This window comes from Oryctolagus cuniculus, chromosome 4, assembly GCF_051225735.1.
Source record: "Oryctolagus cuniculus isolate XC-2025 breed Fujian yellow rabbit chromosome 4, ASM5122573v1, whole genome shotgun sequence".
NCBI classification, from domain to species: domain Eukaryota; kingdom Metazoa; phylum Chordata; class Mammalia; order Lagomorpha; family Leporidae; genus Oryctolagus; species Oryctolagus cuniculus.
Genome location: NC_142870.1, coordinates 149,721,489 through 149,742,762, shown reverse-complemented (window position 1 = coordinate 149,742,762; position 21,274 = coordinate 149,721,489). Strand labels below are relative to the sequence as shown.

The window sequence follows — 21,274 nt, the reverse complement described above, 5'->3', positions numbered from 1 at the left end:
TGGATGGTGGGTATGATAAGAATCAGTTTAAAAAGTATCTTTGGGAGGCTGGTGTTGTGATCAGCCGTTTAAGACACTGCCTTTGATGCCAGCATCCCATATGGGCACCATATTCCCAGCTGCTCCAGTTGCTATCCATCTCCCTGCTAATGCACCTTGGAAAGCAGCAGAAGAGGGGCCAAGTCCTTGGGACTGTGCCACCCATGTGGAAGACCCAGTTGGAGTTCCAAACTCCTGGCTTCACCCTGACCCCAACTCTGGCTATTGCAAACATTTGGAGAGTAAACCAGTGGATGGCAGCTCTCTCTCGCTCTCTCTCTCTCTCGGTAATTCTGCCTTTCAAATCAATAAAAATAAATCTTTTTTTTAAAAAAGTATATTTGGGATATTATTGTGTTTCCTTGGAGAAGAGGCAAAAAGGTGTACATTCATTTGCTGGGTTTCCCAAATCACAGTCATTTAGCCACCCAGCTCAGCAAATATTAAATCTGACACTATTATTGACTATTCAGAGATGCAGGGAATCTGTGAGTGCAGCAGAGTGCAGGGCACGTGGAGAGAGCCATGGTCCAACAGTGTGTGCCATCAACTCTGGGTTTTCTTGGCCAAGTCCTCAAGCTCTGTAGCCCTGTGGGATGAGGCTGGCAATCTCAGTATAAACACATTTTCTGGTGTTCACAAGCATCACTACAGCTGAGATAAAAGTTCAAGGTGTGTGAGAAAGAGGAATGTGGGAAGGCTCTTGGGGGGGGGGGGTCTGTATTCTCTTCCTCTTCTCCTCCCCTGTCCTGCTCACCCTGGAAAACACCAGGAAATTACTGTCAAGTGACGCTGAGCAGTAGTTTGAAAGTCCTCATCTTTTAGAAGTTTATGCATTTATTCACCCAACAAGAAGTTTTGAGTGTCTGCTTTGAACCGTGCACTGGGTTAATTAATTTGCATTCTGATCTTGTGTCCAACATGCACATAGCTCTATGACCTTTGGTTGGCCATTAACCTGTCGGAGCCTCATTTTGCTGACCCGAAAGATGGACATAAAGATATCATCCTGGTCTAATCTGAAGAATTGTTACAATAATCAAATTGAATAACAGATGTGAATGTGCTTTTTTTTAGTTTTTTTAACTTTTATTTAATAAATATAAATTTCCAAAGTACAGCTTAAGGATTACAATGCCTTTTCCCCCCATAACTTCCCTCCCACCTGCAACTCTCCCCTCTCCCGCTCCCTCTCCCATTCCATTCTCATCAAGATTCATTTTCAATTATCTTTATATACAGAAGATCAATTTAGCATATATTAAGTAAAGATTTCAACAGTTTGCACCCACACAGAAACACAGAGTGTAAAATACTGTTTCAGTACTAGTTATAGCATTAGTGAATGTGCTTTTAAAACTGTACAAATATAAAGACAAAATCTTTGGGCTACTCACTCTCAGAGTTGTTCTTCCCCATCAACAACTTGGGAATAGTCCTATTATTTATAATTCCATAGAAACTGTAAGCAACACAAGTTTAACTCTTCCAATAAGAAGTAAAGTTTACTTCCTTTGTCCATGAGTTGTATGTAGCATATAAACACGGGAACACATAGACATAGTAGACAATCTTATATATTTTATAATTGTTCTTCTATGAAGGATTTTGAAAAAGCTCATGCGGAGATTTCAAAATTTTTTTCACTAAAATGCGCTTATCTTTTAATTCTATTTGGTATGAATATTTTGAAGTGTCCCGTCTATTGCATGTGGTCATACTTTTATTTGAGCTTGTCACGCCATAGTGCAGTGGTCCCCAGAGTACGACTCTGGCCAGTAGCATCAACATAATCTGGGAATTTGTGAGAAATGCAGATGCCTAGGTACCAGCTAAGAGCTGCTGTGCCAGCAACCTTGGTGCGGGGCCCAGTGAGCTGCACTTTAGCGAGCCCTGCAAGGGACCCTGATCCTCATGTGAGGAAGGAGTTTATTTGGGTCTCAATGTTAGGCTCTGATAAAGAGCACTCCTTTCCTGGAACAGGACGATGCCCTCTCTTTTCTCTCCAACATGGAGTTGGACCATTGGTGTCCAAGCCTGGGCAGCTGTCACTGGATCCCTCCCTAAATGCGCTGTGTCACCGCTGTCCTGTGTGGACAGGAGCTGGAAGGCCGCTCTGCCGCTCCTGCCACGGGGCTGACTCTAGGCGGTGAGGAAGTCACAGCTATTTATCACAGACCATTTTCCCCTCAGTGACAGGAGCCTTAGCCTAACAAGACTTCACACTGGACCCACCAACAGAACACATGTGGCTTGACAAACTCAGTGTGAACGAACTTAGGTTTCTTTTCACTTTTCCTTGGAAAATGAGCCCTTCTCTGAGCTGTGCCATGCCAAGGATGCTCCTCCAGATACTGGACATGAACTCTTCCCACATGCAGCACCTGCCCTCGGCCTGTCGTTCTGTTCCATACTTCACAGGAGGGAATCTTGCATGAGAAAGGGACGGGGCTGAGACTCTGCTCCACGAGCCATGACTTGGTAGTGCTAGACTTGGCGTTTCGGCAGGGGAAATGCTTGCCTGTCACAGAGCTAGAACCTGACTCCCTGCCTGCTTCTGAAAATAAAGTTTCATTGGAGCGCAGACACACTCATTTATGTTTCTCGTTTGTTTCCACACTATAAAGGCAGAGTTGGGCAGTTGTGAGAGAGGCCACATAACCTGCAACACCTAAAATGTGTACCATAGAGCCCTTTACGCAACGATTCTGTCAACCTCCACTGGAGAGGTTCCCTCTGAGCTGCCTGAAGGGACTCCAGATGAACACGGAGGAGAAGTGTGCAAAACACTCAGGGGCCCTGTACAGGCCAGCAGCATGGAAACCAGTTGGAGACGTGACACCTTACTGCTAGTTTCCATTGGATTCTGGACCGCTTTTGAGAAATGAGTCCCTTTAAAACAAAGAAATGTGGCACACAGTTGTAATTATCTAATATTTGTGTCTGTCTCTGATGTTGGAAATTACAGGCAAAGCTACAAAGTGTTTTCCTTCCAACAGTAATGGATGCTCACTGGGCTCTTACCATATACACAGTACTCTGTATGCATCATGCTATCGAATGTTCGAAATAGTTTTGTGATATGGGAACTGTGTAAAATCTCCATTTTACAGATGACAAAACATAAGTGTAGAAAGTTTACATAATGTGGACTGAGCCAGGCCAAAGCCAGGAGCCAAGAACTCCATCCACATCTCCCAAGTGGGTGGCAGGGTTCCGAGTCCTTGGGCCATCTTCTGTTGGATTTCCAGGCATATTAGCAAGGAGCTGAATCATAAGCAGAGCTGTTGGTACTTGAACCGGAGCTGTGATATGGGATGCTGGTGTCACAGACAGCGGCTTAACCCACTGGACCACAATGCCAACCCCTAAACCAGTGTTTTTCAAACTGTGGGTTGAGTGGTCAGTTTATCGAGCTGCATCCAGGATTAGGAAAAAAAAAAAAAAAAAACACAAAAAACCTAATTGAATAGAACGGAAAATCCCAGAGTGTGCCACATGCAGTTTGAATGGTAAATTTTGATGCATGAAACCTGTTTCAACTATAAAAACATCTGTGTGCATATAGACATAAAAGCACATGTATGTGTGCCCTGGGCACCAGTGTAGGTGATATTTGTAATTGTGTCACAGTCAAGTCTGAAAGCTGGGTTGGAGAGGAATGAAGATCAGAGAAGAAGAGGAGGCAAGAGGGAGAAAATACAAATGAGTGATTGAACGAATAACTGTCAAAGAGACAGACTTGGAGGAGAAGTAGAAGGTAATGAGAGGAGAAAAAAGTGGACAACTCTGAAAGACACAAGAGATTCAGGGAGAGGGGAAGGAGAAGGAAGAAGAGGAGGAAGCCATATGGAAATTATATGATTCTGCCTCCTATTGCACTCAGCAGGCAGTTTTCCCTGCCTGCTGGCAAAACTGGAGACCTGTCAGTAGGTTTAGTTTTCATGCTATGATACTCTTTACCATTCCAAGTGTGAATAAAGATTTTTATGAAACATAGCTCCTACATACAAATCATCTATCTGATGCTCAACTATAAATTGGTGGTCTGAAGGGAAACAGTCTGCATTGAAATGCATGCAGGGAAGTATAACATCCCTGGTGTGCCCCTTCCGAAGGAGCTGGCAAAGGCAGTTCTGAGTTTATGTAAATTTTGTCTTTTTGAACTGATTTTGATTCCTTTGCACAGACTCTTGTATTTTAGTTGAAACCATAGGCAGGAAACAGATTTTAAATAGTCTTACTTCCAGAGAATTCTGCATCCACTAAATATTTTACTTTCAAAGGATTCTGGAGTCGGTTAATGAAGAGCTTATTTTTATGGCCGTGGAAGTTCAGTGAACATTTGTATGAAGCTTCCCTGTCTACAGATGGTGTCAAAAGAATTGTGTGACTGAATTGTCATAGCTAGATTTATGTTGATCCTATTGGAGAAAATGGAACTCCATCAGTTGAATTCTCTCGCCCAGATTCTCTTTGGTGAGGTGGTAGACCTAGATTCAAACCTTGATTCTGACCCAAAATTCTGCATTTTCCCTCCAGAGAGAAAATAGCAACAGTGGGTTGAAAAACAGCACTTGCATGTTACAATCTAGAGGAATAATTTTGTCTGTGAGTTGGAGTGTGGTGCAAAGTCTGAAATGCCCACTCTTTCGCCATGGTAGAATTTATGTAATTTCTTCCTCTCTCTACCCAGTGATGAACCTTCGTTTCTAGGCCCCTATTAACAAATTAGAGTTTATATTGCTGTGCTTTATTGTGAGCTGGCCTTGGCCTTGAATATTGTTCTCAGCACCAACCTTGTTTTAATTACTAACAACATTGTACCAAGGAACTCGTGTTCCTGGCACCAACTTAAGTGAGATTCTTTCCAAATACTAAGTGTTGGCTATGTAGGACACACCAGAGTGAATTCCACTTCAAAAACCCTTCATTGCCTGTTAGAAAAGAATTGTGACATTTCCCCAGGCTTACCAAAATGTCACTGCTGAACTTCCTATCCATCTTTTCTGGGCCAACTACTGACATCTTTGAAAAGAAACTTCCAGGAAAAATATTGACATAATTTCACCCCCACTGCCTCTGCTAAAACTTCGTGTGTTGTGTCTTAGGACCCTTCAACCAGAGCACATTTTCCTGCTTTTGCTCCCAAACCTATTCTTTTTGTGTTAAGAATTCATGCCTCCAAATGTAAAGACTCCAAAGAAACCATTTCTTCTTGTCTCCTGGTTTTATTCTTTTACCTTCAGAGGGTGGTTGCCAAAGGAAAGCTCCATCCTTTCCTCTTCTGGGTTCATTGTTAATCCCTTCAGGAAGCCAAGATTGAGCTCTGTGTTCCAGGCTTGTGCAAACAGAACATGCATCTCCAGGAAAACAGGAGCATCCTAGCCTCATTAACGTTTTAATGACCATGACACCTGCTTGTTCTTTATTTCAGTAATCCCAGAAGACCCGTTTGTGGCTGAAGAGTATTATGCTGATGTGTTTGATTCCTGTTCTGAAGAGAGTGAGGAGCAGGAAGAAGAAATCTTGTTCTCAGGACCAGAGCGGGAGGTCAAGGATGGTTACAGAACAAACCAACAGGTATATGCCACTCCCCACCAGAAGCCAGGGAACCATCTGAGGAAATGATCAGATGCCTACAGAGAGAGAGAGAGAGAGAGAGAGAGAGAGTCTTATAACCTGAATGGTGACAGAGGGGCTAGAGTTGTTATAATGGCCCCGGGTGATGAGTTTTGATTGGCTCAGGGGTAGGTAGAGCCCCATGGAATCCTGAGACTCTGATCTGCATTGCATTGATGAATGAACAATGCAGGTGTCTTTGTGGGTCTAACTTTATGTTTTTCCTTCATGTTGGGTATTACAGACAAAAACACAGAATATTTGCCTTACTAATTCTAATAGTAACTAGTGTTTATTGGGTATATACCACATGCACAGTGCTTTGTATCCATTGTACCCTCTTTAGAAGGGAGAATAGGATTTTGAAATATATTTTCTTGGTCATCAGAATTCTGAGTCATATTTATAAATTTAATGCAAATGCAAATTTGTAAATACTGAACTTAGTGCTGGGAATGTGACCCAGAGATCCCTGGTTTAAGGGATGATCTTTCTAGCTACTTTCATACCATGAGAGCTCAGATCTCTTTAATAATAGCAAGACTAGGGGCCCACATTGTGTCACAGCAGGTTAATCTGTACACCAGCTGCACAGCCACCTTGTACACCAGCGTACCATACCAGAGCGCCTGTTCAAGCCCCAGATGCTCTGCTTCCAATCTAGCTCCCTAATAATGCACCCAGGAAAGCCGCAGAAGATGGCCCAAGTACTTGGGCCCCTGCCATCCATGTGGGAGACCCACATGGAGTTACAGGCTTCAGGCTTCAGCCTAGCCAAGACCTTGCTGTTGCAGCCATTTGGAAAGTGAATCACCAGATAGAAGATCTCTTTCTCTTTCCATCAACTGCCTTTCATATAAACAAATTAAGACTTTAAAAATATAATAGTTTTGTTAAGCCCTATGTAGGCCATAGACCAAGACATAGCTCCGACATGTACTTTCTTTGTTGGGTGTCTGTAGGAAAGGGGAAAAGCAAGAGATATGAGCAGAAAGCAGATGAGTTTAGGAAACCTATGTGCAGGTGCCTGATTTTCTTCTTAATATATACACCTGGCAACCCTTACAGTACTTCCGTGAGGACAGAGCTTTTATTAACCTGGAAACCATTCAGCTATTAAAAAAAGTCAAGTATGGAGAATCTCAGTCAATGGAAACTTAATTAGAGGAGATGATTTTTGGAGTGTAGAGAAGGCTGTACATAATCCACTTTAATGAAGACTAACCAGCACATCATAGTGTTCAGTACAGCCAATAAGAAATGTCCTCCAGTTCTACAAAAAAGAGGAGCGACAGGGGGAAGGGAATTTGTAGGGTATGTGTACATGGTCAGACAGATAAAGGGATGAAGGGAAGAGAAAAAGAAAGGTCTCCAGAATTTGAGACAGTTTCTTTGACAGAGAAAAAGTACGTGTTGATAATGTAGAGAAGGTAAGGGGGTCAGATTCAGAATGCCAAAATAAAAACTTTCTTCATACCATTTTCCCATTCCCACCAATGGAATGTGATAAACAGCAGAGCCTCCTGCCATAAATTGAAAACATGCTTTCCATTTGCTTCTGAACCCTGTGATACATGTCAGAAACCAGTATGATTACAATGTTACACAACCTGCATTCTGTGCCTATGCTTGCAAAGCATATGATATGCAAAATGTATATCTGATTTTTGCTCAAAGCATCAAGTGGGAAAATTTTAGCTACTAATGTTATAATTTAAAAATTTTCACAAGTTTTATTTTATTCACTTGAAATGCAGAGTTACAGGGATGTGGGAGAGGGAGAGAGATTTTCCATATACTGGTTCACACCCCAAATGGCCAAAATGGCCAGGGTTGGGCCACGTTGAAGGCAGAAGCCAGGGGCCCAAGTACTTGGCCCATGTTCCACTGCTTTCACAGGTGCTTTAGCAGGAAGCTGGATCTGAAGTGGAGCAGCCAGGACTCAAACTGGTGCCCATATGGGATCCTGGCATTATGGTGGCAGCTTTACCCATTATACCAAAACACTAGCCCCTAAACGGTTTTTGAATAAAATAGAACAAATCTGGGAAACCACATGAATACAATGTATGACAAATACCACCAAGTCAAGAATAGAACTCGCCAGCCCTAAAAGCCCCACCTTTGACATAACTATTAGAGCATAAGGCTGGAAGTCAGACTGCCTTTATCAGATCCTACCTTTGTCCTTTGCAGTTTGTATGACCTGGTGCAAATTACTAAGCTCCACTGTGCCTCAGTTTTCTAATCTGTAAAAATTAGGTTTTTTTTCTATTTTCTTGTATTGCCTTCTATTTCTTTCTTTAAAGTTTTGTAATTCTCATTGTAGAGATCTTTAATATCTTTGGTTAAATTTATTCCAAGGTGTTTGCATTTTTTTTTGTAGCTATTATGAATGGAATTGATCTTAGAAGTTCTTTCTCAGCCATGGAATTGTTTGTTTATACAAAGGCTGTTGATTTTTGTGTATTGATTTTATATCCTGCTACTTTACCAACCTCTTCTATGAGTTCCAATAGTCTCTTGGTGTAGTCTTTTGGATTCCCTATATATAGAATCATATCATCCGCAAATAGGGATAGTTTGCCTTCCTCTTTCCCCATTTGTATCCTTTGGATTTATTTTTCTTGCCTAATGGCTCTGGCTAAAACTTCCAGGACTATACTGAATAGCAATGGTGAGGTAGGCATCCTTGTGCAGTTCCAGATCTCAGTACAAATGCTTCCAAATTTCCCCCATTCAAGAAGACGCTGGCCTGGGTTTGTCATAAATTGCTGTGATTGTGTTGAAGAATGTTCTTTCTAAACACAATTTGCTTAGAGTTTTCATCATGAAAGGGTGTTGTATTTTATCAAATGCTTTCTCTGTGTCTATTGAGCTAATCACATGGTTTTTGTTCTTCAGTTTGTTAATGTGATGTATCACATTTATTGATTTGCGACTGTTGAGCCATCCTGCACACCAGGAATAAATTCCACTCGGTCCAGGTGAATGATATTTCTGATGTGTTGTTGGATTCAATTGGCCAGAATTTTGTTGAGGATTTTTGCATCTATATTTATCTGGGAAATTGGTCTGTAGTTCTCTCTCTGTCACGTCTTTTCTGAGTTTAGGAATTAAGGTGATGCTGGCTTCATAGAAAGAATTTGGGAAGATTCTCTCCCTTTCAATTGTTTTGAAAAACTTGAGAAAAATTAGAGTTAGTTCTTTAAATGTCTGATAGAAATCAGCAGTGAATCCATCTGGTCCTGTACTCTTCTTTGTTGGGAGGGCCTTTATTACTGATTCAATTTCCATCTTGGTAACGGGTCTGTTTAGGTTTTCTGTGTCTTTATGGCTCAATTTAGGTAGGTTGTAAGTGTTCAGGAATCTATACATTTCTTCCATGTTTATGGATTAGAAGAATAAATATCATCAAAATGTCCATTCTTCCAAAAGGAATTTCCAGATTAAGCGTGATACCAATCAAAATACCAAAGACATAATTATCAGATTAGTAAAAAAGATGCTGAAATTCCTATGGAAACAAAGGAGACTTCAAATAGCTAAAGCAATATTATACAACAAAAACAAAGATAGAGGCATCACAATACCAGATTTCAAGACATACTACAAGGCAGTTATAATCAAAACAGCCTGGAACAAAAACAGACTTATAGACCAATGGAACAAAATAGAAATGCTAGAAATCAATCCAAGCATCTACAACCAACTTATATATGACCAAAGAACTAAAACCAATCCCTGGAGCAAGGACAGTCTCTTCAACAAATGGTGTTGGGAAAACTGGATTTCCACATGCAGAAGTATGAAGCAAGACCCCTACCTTACACCTTACACAAAAATACATTCAAAAATGGACTAAAAACCTAAATCTATGACCTGATACCATCAAATTATTGGAGAATATTGGGGAAACCCTGCAAGACATTGGCACAGGCAAAGAGTTCTTGGAAAAGACCCCAGAGGCACAGGCAATCAAAGCCAATATTAACATATGGGATTACATCAAATTCAGAAGCTTCTGTACTACAAAAGAAACACCCAGGAAAGTGAAGAGGCAACAAACAAAATGGGAGAAATTATTTGCAAACTATGAAACTGATAAAGGATTAGTAACCAGAATATATAAAGAGATCAAGAAGCTCCACAAAAACAACACAAACAACCCAGTTAAGAGATGGGCAAAGGACTTCAACAGACATTTCTCAACAAATGGCCAACAGACACATGAAAAAATGCTCAGGATCACTAGCCATCAGAGAAATTAAAATCAAAACCACAATAAGGTTTCACCTCACCCCAGTTAGAATAGCTTTCATACAGAAATCAGCAAACAGCAAATGTGGGTGAGGGTGTGGGGAAAAAGGTATCCTATCCACTGTTTGGTGCAAATGTAAACTGGTAAAACCACTATGGAAGACAGTTTGGAGATACCTCAGAAATCTGAATATAGACCTACAGCTATCCCACTCCTGGGAATTTACCGAAGGGCAATGAAATCAGCACATACAAGAGTTATCTGCACCCCCCATGTTTATTGCAGCTCAATTCACAATAGCTAAGACACAGAATCAAACTAATTGCCCATCAACTGAAGACTGGATAAAGAAATTATGGGCTATGTACTCTATGGAATACTACACAGTGGTAAAAAAAAGGAAACCCAGTCATCTGCAACAAAATGTATGAATTGGAAAACATTATACTTAGTGAAATAAGCCAGTCCCAAATGGACAAATATCTTATGTTCTCCTTGATCTGTGATAACTATTAAAGCACCTAAAAGGAAATCTGTAGAAGTGAAATTGACACTTTGAGAAGCAATGGCTTGAACAGCCCTTGTCTTGACAGTTGAGGAAGTATTTTTCCTTCTTTATACTATTTGTTGACTTGTTACTTAACATATAGTTAATCATATGTGTATAAAGCCAATTGAAAATAGATCTCAGTAAAAAATAAAATTTGGAATAGAAAATGCTTTCAAAAACATTAGAGAATAATGGTTCTTACCTCACAGAGTGGTTGTGAGGATTAAATGAAGCTTCAAAACAAAGTACTTAGAATAATGCCTAGCACTTAATAAAGTACTTAATAATCAGACATTAGCTGTTATTATAAGTTACTCAGACATCTTATGGTCTTTTTCAATACTGCCAGAACTCTTTAATGTCAAAGTGAGATTTATAAGTAGGGTATAAAAAATGATCCCTTCTTCTTATCCCTTAGGGCAGAGAGTAAATATAGAGACAGTAATTTTGCTGTGTGGATTGTGTATCTGTCACATGTGATGTGACAGATTGACTGATTTTAAATAATTTGGGAGACGATGATAGGTCTCTATGGACAGGCTTCTATTTCGTCTCAGAAAACTCTGTTGGGCAGTTATCCCCATTCCTGGTTTCCAGATGACAAAGCTGAGTTTCTAAGTTAGTTGCCCACAGTCACACAGCTAGGGAAAGAATCATGCTTCAGGCCAGGTCCGTCACACTCCCTGCCAATGTTCTTCGACTACAGCATACTCATCGGCCCCAATGAGGTTGGTGTAGCAGAAACAGGAATGGAAATTTCAATGGGGCAATTTGTATTAGAGACAGGTAATTACAACCCTACTTGTTTTTTTTCTGGTGGCAATTCAGTATACTTTCTCCTTCCCCAAAGGCAGTGGGTGTGGGCTCTTCCCTTTTGAGCTCTTTTATTATCAGTACAGAAAGTACACTACTGAGACCCCCCATCACCGTCAACTTTGTGAACTGGGTGAGGCCTGCAGCTGTCTCCAAGATTTACCTCTTCTCTCCTCTCCCTAATCTTGCCCTTGCCCTTGGAATGTGTCAGGGTCTTCTGAGGTGGCCACCATACCAACGGCTTCTATGTAAGTGATCAAATCAACGTTGTTGCAAAGGAAGCAGCCGAGAGCCGCCGTGTGATTGATCACCTAGTCCTCTGGGCCGATTACGGCCATCTCTACAGAAGCAGCGCCTCCACAGCCTGGTTTTATTAAGCACCTAATTGCCGTTGCCTGCCAGATGTCTCTCTGCTGTGATGAGCAGAGCATCCGTAACCCCTGTCTCACAAACCATCATCCTGTTGTTGATGGCTCCTCTGTGAAGTCTGTGGTCGCTGAACTGGAACCAACAGCTTAGACGTCGGCAGAATGGACTTCCTAGCTGTCATCCTAGCAGGGCCTTGCACAGCATTTGTGGGGCTGTCACGGGAAACGTGCTCTGCTGGGCACGTCTCAGGGCTGCAGGCTGACGCCTGTTTCCTTGGACTCTCTGCCTTTCCCTGGCTGCCTTGGCCGTCATTTCCAAGACCGATGAGTGACTGAGATACACCAGGAAAAGACACACGAGGCCAGCATTAATGACTTCAAACAGACTTCCTCGGGAAAGGCTCTGCTTAATGGATGTGCTTGCTTCAAGAAGTCTCTTTACAACTACTGTGTTAATTTTTGCTAAGACGAAGGACTGCCCAGGCCCATTTTACCAACGAATTCGGAAGTTCTCAATGCCTTACACAGTAAAAGCATTAGGAGAAGTAGAAGTGGTCTTTTGATTGGAACATGCCACTGGGCAGAGAACCAGATAGGGGGAGAGCAAGGCTGAAGATACCTGCAAGTACCCTTGGATCAGATTCTCTTGAGGGCAGGTGCCTCTGGGAGTTTCTGCTGTTGGCTGAGTCATTGGTTCGACCAGATCCTCATTATCACAGGAATAGTTACCATCCTGCTCAGCACTTCTTATACTCTGTCTGCTCGGATCCTCTAGGAAGTGGATGGCACGGCAGAAGCAGAAGTGAAAGGCAGATGTCTGTGAAGAAGCTGGGGAGAGCCTCAAACCACACTGTCATGGTTAAGGGGAAGGACGAGGGAAGGAGAAAAGAGAGAGCCTCAGACTGCAGTTCCAGTCTGAAAAAGTCTCAGCCAGGCTGAGAGGGAGCCCCGGGGGAAAGACTGCCGGCTGCAGGAGGCCCGCACTGTGCAGCAGTGGCCTGGCTGCAGCATGCCCACCACGCTGGCATTGGCTGGGAGCTGCCTGGGAAGAGCCAGTGTGAACCCTGCAGTGGGCCCTGAAGGCGCTGCACCTGGGGGCTCTCTGCCGACTACACTCCTTGCAGCAGGCTCTCTTGAAGGGAGATGTAAGTGACACGTCTTGTGGATGCCACAAGTAGGTTATTTCATTCAATTCTCACAATAACCTTTTGGTGCGCCTGTTCTCGATAAACTATCAAACTAGAATTTGACTGGCTGGAACTCAAATAAAAAGAGAGGGTGAGAGTGAGGGCGAAGGGTGAGAAAAAGAGAGGGAACATGAGGTAGGGGTGGTAGGCAGTTCTGCCTGCCATTTCCACGAAAAAGTCAATGCCCTCAGTGAGAACGAGGTGGGAGCTGCAAATCCCGAGCTCCCTGCTGCCCCCACTTCCGGTCTCTGATTGTGAGCCCCTTGCTGCACTGAATCATTGCCCTGTGCTTAGTCTTTAAAGTTACGTGTTTTTCACACAATTTAGTCTTTCAGTGCAAATCTGCTCTCCCATTTGGTGCTCAAAAAAAAACAGGAGTGGAGGATATTTTGTGTATAATTGATTATTACCATCAGTGCTGGATGTAAAACCCAGGTCCCTTGAAAGAGGAGGCTGCTGTGCTATCCTGACTCTATACAAGACATTAAGGCTCAGAGAGGTAAAGTGACATGTCCAAGGCCACACAGCTAATGAGTAGTAGAGCGAGACCTACTCTATTTTTTTTTTTTTTTTGACAGGCAGAATTAGACAGTGAGAGAGACAGAGAGAAAGGTCTTCCTTTTTCCATTGGTTCACCCCCCCACAAGTGGCCACTACAGCAGGCACATTGCGGCCGGCGCGCTGCACCAATCCGAAGCCAGGAGCCAGGTGCTTCCTCCTGGTCTCCCATGCGGTGCAGGGCCCAAGCACTTGGGCCATCCTCCACTGCACTCCCAGGCCACAGCAGAGAGCTGGACTGGAAGAGGAGCAACCAGGACAGAATCCGGCGTCCTGACCGGCACTAGAACCCCGTGTGCCAGCGCCGCAGGCTGAGGATTACCCTAGTGAGCCGTGGCGCTGGCCAACCCACTCTATTTTTAGCCACCCCCTTAAATGGTTTTTGCACAGCAATGGTAATCCCTTCTCCACTGGTGAGAAACACACTGGGCACAAAGGCATAGCTGAGGGGCTGTTGCATCATCTGGTAACCAGTCCTGTTTTACTAAACAGAACAACTAAGGAATGTGCAAGGCAAAATGTATACCAGTTCTAGAAAAAAGTGCTTAGTTATAAAATTGAAAACAAGAGCCCACCTCTCTTATGTTTAAGAAATGAAGATTTATCTCTTCATACTGTGTTTTGTTTTTTTTTTTTTTTAAATAGAAAGTGCCAGAATTCTTGAGTACCAGTGGTAGGGCTGATTTACCTGCTGTTTTCCCTGGTCTGGTATAGTTGATTCAGCTTCATACAAGGGAGGAGATGCTTCTTGTCTTGAATTAACCTGAGAGGTCAAAAAGTTCTAAGCAGCAGCCCGCCCAAGCTGTTGCAAGCTGCAGAATCCTTCCTTCTGGGCCAGACTGGGCCTGCACAACGATCAGGGGGAGCTACCAGTTTGGTGGACCAGTCCTCCAGGATAGGAGTCTTTCGCAGACTCGTTGTGTGTGGTGCAAAGGCAGGACTATGATGTGACAAGTGTCACCTGGGCTCCCTTCTACTCCTCATCCCCGTCCTGGTTCTTCCCTTTCCTCATTTCGTATCCCAGTTAAACCTGAGCTCATTGCTGGGCAGCCTGGGGCCAGCCAGACCGTGCTGTATGCCATAGCACAGCGGGCTGTATGGATGGCCTTAGTCCCTGAATCCGTGTTAAATCTGCCATTGTGTTTGGGATCATACCCGCACTTTTGCCCCAATATCAGAGCATGGAGGGGGAAGAGGGAGGCAATAGGGTGGGTGAAGACAAAATGAAACTGAGCAGAAACACAAAGAGTCTATGTGCTTCTTGTAGTGTGAGGGTGGTGCAGCCACCTGCCTCAGGGCCTCCTTGTTGGTGGCCAGAGGTTCCCAAGGTGACAGTGACCAGCAGTGAGAGACACCTGTGCTCAGCTGCTGTCCTCAGGTCTCCAGGTGACAGTGGTGGAGGACTGACACTGACTTAAAAAAAAAAAGACATTTATTTGAATGTCAGAGTTATAGAGAGGGAGGGGGAGAGAGAGATCTTCTGTCTACTCGCTCACTCCCCATATGACTGCAATGGCCAGGGATGGCCCATGTCGAAGCCAGGAACCTGAAGCTCTATTCAGATTGCCCACGTGGATGGCAGAGGTCCAAGCACTTGGGCCATCCTCTGCTGCTTTTCCGAAGCCACTAGCGGGGAGCTGGATCAGAAGTGGAGCAGTCGGGACAGGAACTGAAGCCCATACGGGGTGACAGCATTGTAGGTGGATCTGGTGTTGACTTTGACAGAGCTGGTAAGACCTGCTGAAACAGTGCCTTTAGGGCTTTTCTCTCCAACAGTCTTCTCCCCACCCACCTCCCAACAGCAATTCAAAACAGCCATCATCAGAGCCGAGGTGCCCTGGCTCTGTGCTACACGAAAATGCCTGCGAAAATGTGAAAATCCACCTAGATGGACCTTGCAAACAGAAAAACACAGAGGCCCGTCCTGCTATTTTATGAATTCAATTACATGGAGAAACTTAATGTCGTTTTCCGAATATTTTATTCACTTGGGAAAGGGAATGAATACCAATCTGTGGTGTCCAGCCTGGGGATGTTGTTGGAGGTGCTTCTTTCCCGCCTGCAAAGCCTGTTAATCACATCCGAAGAAACAGCAGTCGAGGCTAATGAAACGGAGCTGCCTCGCAGCTCATCAGGTGCTGTGCTCAGCCCTTTCCATTCCTAATCCCATTTCATGCGCACAAGAATTTAAGGGGCTAACACCTTCCATCCTATTAACAAACGAGCAAACTCCAAAACAAGCAGAATAAGCAGTTTGACCTGGGATCACCCAGACCAAGACAGAGCTGTGGGTTCTATCCAGCGGACACTCACTGTGTCACCTGTTGGCCATCTGGGGAAGGTTTGGAACTTTACTGTAGAAGTCAGTAAAGGAGAAGAAAAGCAAAATGTGTGGGACCTACAGGCCTGCTCCGAAACATGTGAAAATGAGCCATGGCCTGATGATTTATAATCACATTTAAAATCCAGGGCCAAGTTTTCCACTCACTCTGTGGAGTTTAAATGGGAATAAAGCTAGAACTGGAGTTGGAAACAGTAATCTGCAGTACAGGGAGTGAGCAGCCCAGGGGCTAGCCTTTTGGAATGTGAAAATTGTTTCTGTTCCCATAAATCTCCCTGAAACTGCCGGACTTCCTACTCCAAACTATTGGACAATCATGTGTAAAAGATGAAGTCATTAATCAAAGGCAAGTACAGGAGGCTGTTCGAAGGTGCCCCCTTCTCATCGCTGGAACTCCAGCTACAGATTGCCGCAGAGGTAGCCACCCCCCCACCCCGGCTCACCGGCTTCTAGAATGATCCATCAGCACACCCCCGCTCACTGTTCTTCAGTGGGTGTCCTGTCACTGCTCCATCAACCCCACTTTCTCTGTGCTCTTTACCTTTCCTATTTCCAAATCGCAATCCTAGATGCCCGTCACTGGGTACCTCTGAATCTCCTTGAAACGCTAAAGCAACCCCGCAGGCCTTAATAAGAGACAGCTGCAGTTAGAAGGCATTAATAAGGCAGCATAAACAAGGCTTTAGCGGTGAGATGCAAACACACCGACAGTCATGTTTCAGTGGTTCCGACCCACTGACGGGGCACTGGCGTCCTAGGAGCCCAGGGCCTTGTTTGCAGTCTGAGTTTGGCAGCTGCGGCATCACTCCACACACTGCAAGCACCAACGGTGAGACAGGGGTCACAGCCTCATATGCCTGGCTTCAAGGCCGCCCTCACAAGTGTCATCACTTCTGTCCTATGGCTTTTTGTTAAGTGCCATCCTCTGCTGTCCTGTGAATTTCGAATGTGTATAAGCAAGAGATAGGAAAGGTACATCTGGGTGCGGAAAATAGCCAGGAGCACCTTGGCTTTTGAGTGCTGTGACTGAGTGGCCTTTGCCAGGGCTGTTGTAATACAGTTGGAAGGGGAATATGCATTGGAACACAGTGGGGTAGGCTGCCGCTTGCGGCATGGGCATCCCATGTCTCTGCTCCCGATCCAGCTCCCTACTGATGAGCCTGGGAAAGCAGTAGGATGATGGCCCAACAGTTTGGGCCCCTTCCACCCACATGGGAGACTCGAATGAAGTTCCAGTCTCCTGGGTTTTGCCTGCCTAGCTCCAACCATTGAGATCATTTGGGAAGTGAACAGCAGATGGATGATATTTCTCTCTCTCTCTCTCTCTCTCTCTCTCTCTCTCTCTCTCTCTCTCCACATCTCTGAAAGTGAAGATCCAAGTCTGAACAGTGGCCTTCCAGCCCCAACACCATTCCCTCTCTGAGCCCTCCCTGATTACACAAGAATTGCCCTTGCTCCACTCTGGTCACAGTAGCACATTCCCACCTTTGAGAGCCTGGAGTGCCCTCCTCCCTGGATACATTTGTTTCACAGACACATATGAATAATGTGTTACTATATGCCAGGCATGGATCTTCATGCTTTACAAATGTGATTTGATTCCCTCAACAACCTATTCTACAGTTGGGAAGCAGAGGCACAAATAGGCTAAGTAACTTGCTTGAAACACGTTGACTGTGAATGGTAGGGTTGGGTCTAAATTCAAGCAGGTTCACTCCAAGTTCATGCTCTCACGGTGCTGTGCCTTCATTTGTCTGAGCCTCAACTTTGTGTCAGTAACCACCCTTCCCTGGTGACCTGATGAGGCCCGATTCACTCTGGCCAGGCTAGCCACCAGGATCCACTGACCAGAGACTGGTTTAGGATGAGTATGTGAGGCTATACCCTCTTGGGGGCTCTGGGAATGCTCAAAAACTAACATAAAGGATCCTTTTGTGTAAGCCAGTTTGTGTAGGCTTTCAATTACTTTTGCCTGAAGCTGTCCCGGCTGAAATAGATGCTAAATAACATTACTTTTTTTTTTCTAGTAGGAATGTTGTTATAGAAATATGATTACATAAGGGCTGGATTGTATTTTCAAAGCAGCACATTATCAAGTTTCAAATCAAAGTTTGGGTTTTCAAAGACCAAAATAATGCTTGAAAAAGACACAGATGACAATATCTGAGACTTGCCTCTGAAGATGAAAGATGAGAAAGTAAGATGCTGGATAGCTCTGGTGGTGGAACAGCATTCAGTTTGGTAACCGTGTTTTTACCACCGTGTTCTGTTACTGAGCATTCCCATGAAAAGTTTTTCGGTACTTTTATCCATTGTGGCTGTCAGAGGGTTTGATTCCAACACAACAACGTTCAGAGGAAATCTTGCTGTTTCAGAAAATTGCTATTTATACCACAGAATTGTCATAGTTTGGATTTTTTTTTATATTTTCAAGTGTCACAATTCTCTTTATATCAATAATGGATTGATCAGGAAAATCACAGGAGTGCTTGGCAATCACAGATTTTTTGTTCCTTAAAGTTTTCCAAAACATTAAAAAACTGTTCACTCAAAACTAACATTTTCACTGAACTTTTGATTTTTAGTGTATGCAGGATTTGTAAAATTAAAGTGATTGATACAGAGGTCTTCAATTCTTTTGACTTTTTCTAATTCATGATGATAATGGTGTGTGTCTAACACCATACCTTATACGCTCATGCCCCTCAAATATTATGTGAAGGAAAACAGGAGTAAAAGCAGGTCAGGGGGCCAGCGCAGTGGTGCAGTAGGTTAATTCTCCGCCTGCAGTGCTGGCATCCCATATGGGCGCTGGTTCTAGTCCCAGCTGCTCCATTTCCAATCCAGCTCTCCGCTATGGCCTGGGAAAGCAGTAGAAGATGGATCAAGGCCTTGGGTCCTTGCACCCATGTAGGAGACTGGAAAGAAGCTCCTGGCTTCGGATCAGTGGGGCTTCAGCCGTTGCGGCCATTTGGGGAGTGAACCAATAGAAGGAAGACCTTTCTCTCTGTCTCGCTCTCTTACTGTCTGTAACTCTACCTCTCATATAAAATAAATAAAATCTTTTTTTTTTAAAGTGGGTCAGGAGATTAAGCCACCACTTGGGCCACCGGAATCCATATCAGCTGGTTTGAGTCCTGGCTACTCTGCTTCCAATCCAGCTCCCTTCTAATATTCCTGAGAAGCATTGGGTGATTGCTAAAGTACTTTAGTTCCTGCCACCCATATGGGGAACCTGGGTGGAGTTTCTGGCTCTTGGTTTCAGCCTGGCCAAACCTTGGCTATTGGCAGCCATTTGGGGAGTGAACTAGTAGGTGGAAGAACTCTCTATGTGTCTCTGTCATTCTGCTGCTCAAGTAAATAAATCTTAGAAAACAAGACTAAAAGTGAGATTTTGCTGTTGTTTTAAATTTGTGTAATATGAAAGGTACACAATTTATTAATATCCATAATTTCAATGTAAATTATTTAAGTATAGTTATAACCTCCAACACACATGTATATGTCAACACACACATACCTCCACTGTTTTAAACTAAAGCTTAATGGGGATGACATTTGGCCGAGTGGTTAAGATGCCCACATTCCATATCAGAGTGCCTGGATTCAATACTCACTTCCAGCTGCTAATTTCAGCTTCCTGTTAATGCACCAGGTGATAGTTATATAGCTGGGTCCCTGCCACCCAAGTGGAGGCCCTGGATTGAGTTCCCAGCTTCTGTCTTCAACCTGTCCTAGCCATGGCTATTGCTGGTATTTGTAGAGTGAACCAGCAGATGGTCAATCTATCATCTATTTTTCTATCTATCATCTATCTAGCTATCTATCAAAGTCCAAGAACTGAATTTAATAAAGAAACCTGGGGAACCTAGAATGTATCAGCTAAGACAGGAAACTTGTTTTACATATTCAACCCAATGAGGATTTCCTGAGACCTCCATGAATGGGCTGGATTCCATGGCCCATGAGGTTTGAGAAACAGTTAAATAAAGTTTTAGATCTTTCTTTATGAGAAGGATTCTCAGAGTGTTCAATTTGTTAACAAGTATTATGAAACTTCAAGATAGAGTATGTGGCACTTCCAAGATGTATTTTCATATATTACTTTAAGACGTTATTTGGACGCATTTCTTTGACATATGCTTTGGTAAATGCCTGTACGTGTTGTTAAGTAAGGAATAGTAAAGAAGTTTCTGTAGACTGAGTTGTTGAGGAATAGTTTTCATCTGAGGCCAAGGTAAACAAATCTAACCCCCATAAAAAATGCTCCAGTTTCTCAAGGGTCACGAGATGTGTGAGCGAAATAACCGCAAGTCAGGGAACAGTGAAAAAGCACCAGAAAGCACCTACCGTGAAGCAGGTTAAACCTGAGGGAGACTGATGAGTCCAGAGCTAACTCTGGGGTAAGAAATTGAGCCTGCTGCTCATGTGGCCCACCTGAGGCTCCCACCCCCCAACATGGCGCAGCCCCAGTGCCTAGAGATGTGTACCCTCGTGCCGGTCACAGAGGAAGGGATCTTAGCAAAGACTCTGGCCACAGAAGGGCTACTTGTTGAAAGGAGGTCCCAGGGCTGGTAGCAGCAGAAAGTGTCCCATAAAACAGGACAAGGATTCCCCCAAAGACAACTGCAGTTTGTAGGAGCCTGCTAGGTAATGTCTGTCTCTGGGGTCACCTCAGAGCAGTCAGGAATTAGCCCTGTTAGCCAAAACAACAACAACAACAAAACATGCAGAGAGAAGCAGAGGATGCAGTCAGGTGGCTTGGAATGAAACTGCAACTCGGCCGGCGCCGCGGCTCACTAGGCTAATCCTCCACCTAGCAGCGCCGGCACACCGGGTTCTAGTCCCGGTCGGGGCACCGGATTCTTTCCCGGTTGCCCCTCTTCCAGGCCAGCTCTCTGCTGTGGCCAGGGAGTGCAGTGGAGGATGGCCCAAGTGCTTGGGCCCTGCACCTGCATGGGAGACCAGGAGAAGCACCTGGCTCCTGGCTTCGGATCAGCGCGGTGCGCCGGCCACAGCACGCCAGTGGTGGCGGCCATTGAAGGGTGAACCAATGGCAAAAGGAAGACCTTTCTCTCTCTCTCTCACTATCCACTCTGCCTGTCCAAAAAAAAAAAAAAAAAAAAACAAAACAAAACCTTCAAATCAAAGCTTCTGAGTGAGTTCAATGGGGAGAGAATGAATTCAAGGTTTTCACGGGGCTGAGGGGCTATGAGTTGTGAACAGAGAGAATATTTTTGATTGTTGTTTGTGTATTGCCCTGGTGTGTGATTTTCTTTCCCCAACTTATTAAAAAAGGGTGTATTGATTGCCCCTTTTATGCCCCTCTCTGGGCTAATAATGACTCACCCAACATGGCTCCTGCACTCCTAGAGCTCATTCTAACAAAACGTTAATTACATCTTTGCCTAAGTGCCTCACAGAAACAGACACAATACTGTGATGGGAATGGCCAAAATGGCAGTAAAGACCGATTTGGATGGGTGTTCAGAGGAGCTCCGAGCGGTTGCTACAAAGCTGGGATCTGCACGATGA

The 21,274-nt window shown here is 44.0% G+C and overlaps 1 protein-coding gene across 13 annotated transcripts in view; it reads left to right on the top strand.

Annotated features, from left to right (window-relative positions):
* Positions 1–21,274, top strand: part of NEK11 (NIMA related kinase 11) — a 332,098-nt gene that overhangs the window by 169,793 nt on the left and 141,031 nt on the right. For all 13 annotated transcript variants that reach the window (XR_016233306.1, XM_089332257.1, XM_051818466.3 and 10 more), the window contains one exon: positions 5,477–5,622. Coding sequence is in view for 12 of the 13 variants with exons in the window: in XM_089332257.1 (XP_089188383.1) it covers positions 5,477–5,622 (146 nt within the window). In the remaining variant the exon portion in view is untranslated. The remainder of the gene's footprint in view (positions 1–5,476; positions 5,623–21,274) is intronic.